The sequence below is a fragment of the Phacochoerus africanus genome, chromosome 9, assembly GCF_016906955.1.
Source record: "Phacochoerus africanus isolate WHEZ1 chromosome 9, ROS_Pafr_v1, whole genome shotgun sequence".
Taxonomy (NCBI): domain Eukaryota; kingdom Metazoa; phylum Chordata; class Mammalia; order Artiodactyla; family Suidae; genus Phacochoerus; species Phacochoerus africanus.
This window is the reverse complement of record NC_062552.1, coordinates 48860631-48869605: the sequence shown is the minus strand read 5'-3', so window position 1 is coordinate 48869605 and position 8975 is coordinate 48860631. Positions and strand designations below refer to the sequence as shown.

General features: G+C 52.5%; 1 protein-coding gene across 3 annotated transcripts in view; it reads right to left on the bottom strand.

Moving 5' to 3' along the window:
- Positions 1-240: 240 nt before the first annotated feature.
- Positions 241-8975, bottom strand: part of ACSBG1 (acyl-CoA synthetase bubblegum family member 1) — a 54366-nt gene continuing 45631 nt past the window's right edge. For all 3 annotated transcript variants that reach the window (XM_047794687.1, XM_047794690.1, XM_047794689.1), the window contains 7 exons: positions 8664-8840; positions 7718-7899; positions 5969-6199; positions 4944-5161; positions 3236-3375; positions 2153-2399; positions 241-864 (listed from right to left, as the gene is read on the bottom strand). In XM_047794687.1, coding sequence (XP_047650643.1) covers positions 779-864; positions 2153-2399; positions 3236-3375; positions 4944-5161; positions 5969-6199; positions 7718-7899; positions 8664-8840 — 1281 coding nt within the window. In that variant the 3' untranslated portion in view covers positions 241-778. The remainder of the gene's footprint in view (positions 865-2152; positions 2400-3235; positions 3376-4943; positions 5162-5968; positions 6200-7717; positions 7900-8663; positions 8841-8975) is intronic.

Here is an 8975-nt window from a genome sequence, read left to right as displayed (position 1 = left end):
GCTCGCTCCTACGAATGGCTTCTTCAAGTATCGAGAGTGGCTGGGGTGGCATGGTGGTAGCAGACTAGCCTGAGGTGGCTGCTTTCACTGGAATGTTCCCCTTGACCTCCTTCTGCACCTTTGCTTATTCCAGGACACCAAGGGTCACTAGTTGACCTATTGCACAGCATCCTGTGGGTTAAATAGCCACCACACTGGCCTGGTCTGCTGCTCGATTGACAAAAAAGCGTCAGGTACTTATTGACAGTTCTGTTAAAAAGTTTAATTTCAAATTACACGTTAAATACAGTCCAACAGGCAGCAGCAGTTTTATTAAGCGTCCAAGTCAGTTGGCGTGTGCATGGTGGAGTGCCTGGTAAGGGGATGATGGGGTTGGCAATGTCCAGGCAGATTCCAGAGTCAGCCGGGCCCTTAGGTGCGTTACAACTGAGCATTCCTACCACCTCCTCCCTGTCCCTACACCCAGCCTGCCACCGGCTGCCCTGTTAAGTGAGCTAGCAGCTTGTTAATCTACCTGCAACTAAGGCCAGAAACCATCAGCCCTAGTTCTGGAAGGAGAGCCGATTTCATTTGTCAACCTGAACAAAAGGCAATGCTTAATACTATCAGCACGTGAAGCTTCTTGGAATTGTCAGCTATTGTTGGCATGAGACCCGGCAAATGGAGATGCCAGGATTGCACCCGACCTGGAGACCTAACACTTGCCCAAAGCCCGTGCACCCAGATGGAACTACTCAGCCTGCCGTCTTCGGAAGAAACCAGAGAAGGAAGGTCCCGATTACTTTGTTTGTTCTTGGTAAAAGCAATCGATGATACCTTTGTATTTCTCCAGAACTGAGAGTCGCTTCAGCTTCATTGTGGGACCTAAAAGAGAGATGAGTGAAGCCTGGGCTCTGAGACATCTGAGAAGGTGTCTGGCAAAGATCCAGACTCAGTGAGTCCTCTGACTGGTATTAAGCCGGCCTCCAAGATGGCACACTATGGTCCCTGCTCCCATGTCACCCCCGTGTCGCTTCTTCCCACGCTGTCCCAGGCTAAGTGGCCCGTAGAATACAGAGGAAGTGGGGTAGTTACACAACAGTAACTACCTAGTAGGCAAATCATCTCTGCAGTTCAGTGAAAGTTCTGAGATGTTGGATGTTAAGCTTATTTTTATTTTTGCTTTTTAGGGCTGTACCCATGGCACATGGAAGTTCCCAGGCTAGGGGTTGAATCAGAGCTGCAGCTGCCTGCCTACACCACAGCCATAGCGATGCAGGATCTGGGCCACATCTGCAATCACAGCTTATGGCAATGCTGGATCCCCGACCCACTGAGCGAGGTCAGGGATCAAACCCGCATCCTCATGGATACTAGTCGGATTTGTTTCTGCTGTGCCACAATGGGAACTCCTTCCCACATCACTTTCAAACTCCATTTTGTGCTGACTCACACTTGGCTGTGTAACTGGAGACTTCAAAGTCACTTCTACAAACTGCTTAGAGAAGACCTCTATCTGGTTGAGCTTGTGTTCAGTTTGTTAGCACCAGACAACCAGATGAGGTCAAGCTCTGATGGTAGCTCAGCATTACTGTGGACAGTTGCTTCTGGGGTCAGCCTTGGTGGGTTGGAGGGAATCTCACTGAAGAAGGTATTTCTGGCTTCCCACCCTGGGCCATGAACACCCCACGATGCCATAGCCAAGAGTGACTTCATCCATCCAACTGAGGCCACACAAGAGGTCTTTTCTGGTTCTGTGGACCACAGTCCAGAAGGGTTTCATCCCTTTACCTTTTGGGTGAGCTGACTTCACAAAAGCTGATGGTGGTCTCACTCCCTAGAGCCAGGTGACTCCAGCCCAGACACTAACAGGGCCTTGGTGTCAACCTGGTGGTCTTGTTAGGATTTCGGAGGAGACTATTTCCTTCATCAAAGCAAAGTTAAAAGTTGTATGTCCACATGAATGAGTTCCAGCCCCTCTTGCAAAGGCTCTACCCAACCACAAGCCCAGGCACTGCGTAATCACGTCCTCCCACAGGGAGAAGGTGGGTGTCACCCAAAGGCTGTCAGGGACCTGGTTGCCGTGGCTGCTCCCTAGTGGGCATCTCCCAGGCTCTGCCAGGGCCCCTGCCCTCCCTCCCAGCCCTTGCAACAGTGTCAAGAAAACACTTACCCAGCTCTCCACCCGAAATGGAGAAGTCCCTCTCAAGAATGGCCCACTTCTGGATGTGGTAGGGCCGGGCAGCTGCGTGCATGTTGACCCTCTGGATCCCCTCTTCGATGGCCTGATACACGGCCTCATCCTTCTTCCCCACGACCTCAGACACGGTGGTGGCTTTGCTGCCCACCCTCTGGCAAAACTCTACCGCTTGTTCCGTCAGGTTATCGGTGGGGTCAGAGGTTTCGGGGTCCAGAGTGCACTAAAAAGCCAGAGATAGGTCAGGACCAAGCCTCGTTCCACAAGGTAAGTGCCCTGGTCTAGGAGGAGGTCTTAGTGCTGATCATCAAGGACGTGGCTCACTGGGAGCTCTGTTTCAAAGAAATGGTTCGAGAAGGGGTAGGTAGCTACTCTGACTGTGGTGAGCCCTGTGGTGGGGTGGAAGGAAGGAATGGAGACCCGAGGTTTAGACGACCTCAGCCAGTGAAAACATAAGACAGGGACCCATCTCTGGCCCATCTAGTATCCCAGTATCAGATACCAGATACCAGACTGGGGATCTGCTGAGAGGGCCAAGGGCTGTAGCACTTTGTCAAAAGGACTGCCCTGGGATACATAAACGATCAGCACGGCAGGAGTTCCCGTTGGGTGCAGTGGAAATGAATCCGGCTAGTATCCATGAGGATGCAGGTTTGATGCCTGGCCTCACTCAGTGGGTTAAGGATCTGGTGTTGCCATGAGCTGTGGTGTGGGTCGCAGACATGGCTCAGATCCCGAGCTGCTGGGGCTGTGGCAGGCAGCTCTATAATTTGATTTGACCCCAGGCTATGGAAGTTTCCATATGCTGCATGTATGGCCCTAAAAAAGCAAAAAAAAAAAAAAAAAGAATCATCACAGCAGCACATGATTAATCGTACCATCTGGGGCAGAAGGGATTTCCATGTGCTACAGCCACCCTTTTGTGCAGGCAGCACTGACTTGTTACTCCAGAATAGAGTAGCGAGAGCCAGACGCCTCCTGGCTGAACCTGGCTTCTGCTGGGCCAGACCCGCAGACCACCTACCAGCTGTTCCTCCAAAGCCGGACCCCCAGACACACCTTCAAGGTAAGCAGCATGGACAGGAACTTCCTCTGGTCCCCGATCAACATGGCATTGCTGATGATGGGCAGCTCCATCTTCACAGCCTCCTCTATGGGCACAGGGGGCACGTTCTCTCCACCAGATGTGATGATCAATTCTGCAGAGTCAAGGCCCAGCCCAGGCTTTAGTCTAGGGGCTCAGGCCAAGTGCACCCAGACTCTGCCCGGAGAGCCGACCCTCTGTGGCCAGCAGGTTGCAGGCTCGATCACACACCTGCCTGCGTGATATCCAGAAAGAGGTTTATCCACGCGCTGTGCTTCGGTTTCCCCTGGGAAACTGGGACATGATATTTCTACATGATGCTGCTGGCAATGTATCCACTTGGGCAAAGTAAGGGAAGCACCTCTTTCAAGGAGGCATCCCCAACTTACTTCCCTGGGAGAACCAAGCTGTTCATGGGAATTTCTTTGAAGTCTCAGGTTTCCTTTAAAATTTTATGTACAGGAGTTTCCGCTGTGGCTCAGTGGAAACGAATCTGACTAGCATCCATGAGGACACAGGTTCCATCCCTGGCCCTGCTCAGTGGGTTAAGGATCCGGCGTCGCCGTGAGCTGTGGTGTAGGTCACAAACACAGCTCAGATCACGAAATGCTATGCCTGTGGCATAGGGTGGCAGCTGCAGCTCAGATTCGACCCCTAGCCTGGGAACCTCCATATGCTGAGGGTGTGGCCCTAAAAAAAAAAAAGAAAAAAAAAATGGAGTTCCCGTCGTAGCGCAGTAGTTAACGAATCCGACTAGGAACCATGAGGTTGCGGGTTCGGTCCCTGCCCTTGCTCAGTGGGTTAACGATCCGGCGTCACCGTGAGCTGTGGTGTAGGTTGCAGACGCGGCTCGGATCCAGTGTTGCTGTGGCTCTGGTGTTGCTGTGGCTCTGGAGTAGGCCAGTGGCTGCAGTTCCGATTAGACCCCTAGCCTGGGAATCTCCATATGCCTCGGGGAGCAGCCCAAAGAAATAGCAAAAAGACAAAAAAAAAAAAAAAGAAAGAAAGAAAAAAAAAGTAAAATAAAATTTTATGTCCGATTTCTGTTCTATTCTACATCATATCCATGTTTGGATCTAAAAAGACATGATGTTTATGGACTTGAATTTTCTTTCTTTTTTTTTTTAGGGTTACGTTTTATTTCTTTTCTTTTTATTTTTTTTAGTTATTTCCCTAAAACAATTTTTTTTTCTACTGTATAGCATGGTGACCCAGTTACACATACATGTATACATTCTTTTTTCTCCCATTATCATGCTCCATCGTAGTTCTCAGTGCTACAGAACAGGATCTCATTGCTAATCCATTCCAAAAGCAATAGTTTGCCATCTATTAATCCTAAACTCCCAATCCATCCCACTCCCTCCCCCTCGGCAACCACAAGTCTATTCTCCAAGAACTTGAATTTTCTGGAAAGACTTCCCTTGTTTACCTAGGGAGTTTGAATTCCAGCTCTGTCCTTTACCAGCTGGGTGACTTTAGGCAAGTTACTTAATCTCTCTGGTTATCCTCATTAGTAAGTCAAGGTCATAATAGTACCATTCCCATGGGAGATACTAGTAAGTGAAATGATGTCATTTAAGGCACATGCCACTTAATAAGGGCTCAATACTTGGAGTGGGTATAAACAGTAGAATTCTCCCATGTCCCACCACAGTCTGGAACCCAGCCCGCGGCGTTCACCTTTGAGACGCCCAGTGATGTAGAGGAAGCCGTCGGCATCCAGGCGGCCCACGTCGCCTGTGTGCAGCCAGCCGTCCTTGTCGATGGCCTCGCGCGTCTTGTCCTCCATGTTCAGGTAGCCCATGAAGATGGTGCGGCCCCACAGGCAGATCTCCCCTGTGCCCTCTGCGTCCTCATTCACCAGCTTCACCCGGCAGCCTGGCACCACCTTGCCGGAGCTGGGGGCGGAGGGGCCGGGAGGCACGGTCAGAGGGAGCAAGCTCCTCCAAGCCCGGGATCAGCCCCCATTGGGAGCCTTGGGGCCTCCAAACTCTCAGTCTTCCCCGAGGGCTGGAATGTCCCCTCCCAGGATGTTTGCAATTTAATAGTACTCAGAGCTGAGAGGCAGGGCCAGCTAAAGGTTTTTAGGTGAATAAATGAATGCACAGGCGAAATCCTAATGGGACCACTTCAAGCACTGTGATGGGCAGGCAGGGAGGGGAGGGGAGGTGTTGGAGCACAACACATTCTCCTTCAACTCACTCCCCAGGACTGACTCCCCCTCCCCCCCCCTCCGCCCCTGGAGGACGGGCCCAGGCCCAGTCCCCCCAACTCCCACCCAGATGGAGCCTGGGCCATTGGCAATGCTGGGACACCCTCTCACACACCCTACCCTATTGGAGGGAGCTCAGGGGACCCTGGGGCTGCAAAGCTGTTTTGTTCAGCCTCACCCATTGCATGCAAAAGTTTCTGGTTCAGGAATCTAACGCATGCCACAACAGTGACCACACAGGATCCCTAACTGCTAGGCCACCAGGGAACTCCATGCAAAGTTGTTTGCCTCCACGGACCCATGTGCCACTGCAGCAGAGACCACACCCATGAGGCTCAGGCCAGGCCAAGGGACTTGGCCCAAGATAGAACTGCTGGCACTCAGGGATCCACAGTCCAGTGGCCCAGATGCAGGGGACCTAGTCAGCAGGTGGGCACCAATGGGGTCAGCAAGGACGTGTGGGCTGGCACACGTGCTGAAACCTGGGCTGCACCTGTAGAGCCGGTAGTTGTTAGGGCTGGACATGAAGTGGGGGCCTGAGGTCTCACTGAGGCCGTAGCCTGCATACAAGCGGATGTTGAGGCCCAGGAAGAAGTGCTGTGTCTCTGCAGTCATGGGAGCAGCTCCGTAGAAGTTTTTCTGACACTTGGCAAAGCCCAGTGCCTGGCGGACCTTGGCTAAAACCAGGTAATCTGCCAGTCGGGTGGTGAAGGGCTTCAGATCACTGGTGGGAGAGGGAGAATGGCTCACAGACCACACACAGACACACACAGACACACACTCTCTCTCTCTCTCTCTCATTAAAAGTGTGGGTCTTCACTCACACCATGCACAAAAATAACTCAAAATGGCTTAAAAGCTTAAACATAAGACATCATAAAACTCTTAGAAGAGAACACACGCAAAACACTCTCTGACATCAACCTTTGAATTGGACTTGTAACTGCCGGCCTACACCACAGGCACAGCAACCTGGGATCCGAGGCGTGTTGGCCACCTACACCACAACTCAGGGCAACACCGGATCCTTAACCCACTGAGCAAGGCCAGGGATCAAACCTACATCCTCATGGATACTATGCTGGGTTCTTAACCCCCTGAGCCACAACCGCAACTCTTAAGTTTAGTTTTTATGGCGACATCTGCAGCATATGGAAGTTCAGGGCCAGGGATTGAATCTGAGCTATGGCTGAGACCTATGCCACAGCTGCAGCAATGCCAGATCCAACATGTCATTGTGTGCAAATACATCTTGAGCCAGGAAGTCAGAAAAACAGATACACAGACAACAACACAGGTACATGCAAATTTGCACATACAATAATACACACACGGTGGGAGTTTCTGTCGTGGTACAGTGGTTAACAAACCTGATTAGGAACCATGAGGTTGCGGGTTTGATCCCTGGCCTTGCTCAGTGGGTTAAGGATCCGGCATTGCTGTGAGCTGTGGTGTAGGTCGCAGACATGGCTCAGATCTGGCATTGCTGTGGCTCTGGCGTAGGCTGGTGGGTGCAGCTCCGATTAGACCCCTAGCCTGGGAACCTCCATATGCCGCGAGAGCAGCCCAAGAAATGGCAAAAAGACAATAATAATAATAATAATAATAATACACACACGGAAAAGACATGAAGTATATACATGCATGGACATGCATGTACAAACATGTCTGATCTCATGCGAAGCCCATGAATGGGTCACAGACTTTTCATGTCTGTGCAAATGAGGCCCTGGTATACAGATATGAGTACACAGCTTATGAGACATGATACAGTTTCACAGATTCACTAGACATGGAAAACATTTCTAAATTGGAACAGGCCGGATTTATCCATTGACCCTCCCACAGCCCTGGGTGGGAATTTAAAAGCAATCAAAAGGCTGTGGGCAAGAGCTGAGTGGTCACTTGGGATGCTGGGAAAGCTGGAAAAGCCTCCAGCACTGTGGTCCCCTCTCTAGCCACCTACTGAGGTCTGGAGACTCCCCAGGAGTCAGTCAGGGGCTGCTCCTAGGAAGGCAAAGGCCACCCCAGAGGGAGCAAGTCAGTCCTTGCAGTGAGAACCCACAGACAGGGGCACTGTCTCCTGGGCAGTCTGGGGAGATGTTGGGGCTCAGGCCCAGCCATGATGGGGCCTCTGCACAGGGGTCTGGACAAGTCTGGGCTATCAGACCCTAGTCTGTGTCCTGGGGTTTTGGCCCTGCCCTGCTGCCTCCTAAGCCTGCTGACCCCCAACCCTCTGTACCTGCTCGGGCAGGTGAGGTTCTGCTCCAAGGTCACCGACATGGCCCACAGCATCATCTTGCGCCGGATGAAGCCAGACTGAGCAGCCACCTCCTGGATCCGCTCCATGATTTTCTCCCACACCCGAGGCACCCCCATGTGGGATGTGGGCTCCACCTCCCGAAGTGTGTTCACCAGGCTCCCCTGTGTGCCGCCAGTGAGAGACAGGCCTGAGGTTCAGGGCCAGCCGGGAGCCAGGAGGCCCCTGTCACCAGAGTCAGCATGCACACACTGCAGATGTGCTACACACAGATGTTCCCACAGGGGCACACACACATCGCGCACACCTCATGCCATGTACTTTTGGCCACAACTCAGCAGCCACGCCCTCGCTGCTCTTCTGTGCCCACAGAACCCTGATGCTGCTCAGGTACCAGGGTGGCCAGATGCTTCAGAAGTACCTCAGGCCCCTCCCAGGCCTGGGGGCAGGGACTTTTCATGGGTCTAACTCACACACGGTAATCCCACTCCTCTAAGTAGGAATGGACATGAGACAGCATTTGGGTCAACGCGGGGTAAGGGCAGCCTGCGAGTGGGCTTCTGGGACATCCTCCTTGTAGTTAAAAGAAGGATCCAAAGCACAGGTATAGTTTATGGGACTGGGATGCAGGGCTGTGGCCACTTGTGACCATCCTCTATCTCACTATGAGGATGGCCCGTCCTTGATGTCATTGCGGACCCAAGGAACCACTCTGACATTCCTTTGTGTGATATCACTGGTTTGCCTTCTTGTTTGGTTGCCTGAGGCGGGCTGTGCCAGCTGCAGCTGAGATGATTCTGACCGGTAAATGCCACGGGAACCGGCATGCTCACGAACACACACGCAGGGCCCACAGACACGAGGACACGCTCAGGCAGGTCCTCACACACACACTTGGATACCTGCATGGGCAGGGAGGCGGGCTGACCTTTAGGGCATCCGGCTCGGCAAAGCAGACCTGGGCTCCCCACTGGATGCCCGTCCATAAGTCGTAGATCTGGGCAGCAATGTGGCTGAGGGGCAGGTAGCTGACCACTACCTCCTGCTGGACCTCTGCGGGTTGGATGTCACCGGCCTGGCTGCCGAAACGTGCTGTCCATGTGATCTGAAGGACAGGCTGGCTGGTATCTTTGAGCCAGCCCTGGAAGTGCTCACCTCTGTGGCCACCCCGAGGGCTTGGGCTACTTCTTTGCTGTGTTTTTTGAACACCCTCGAGGTTGTTCTCCCTCCTGGGCGTTGC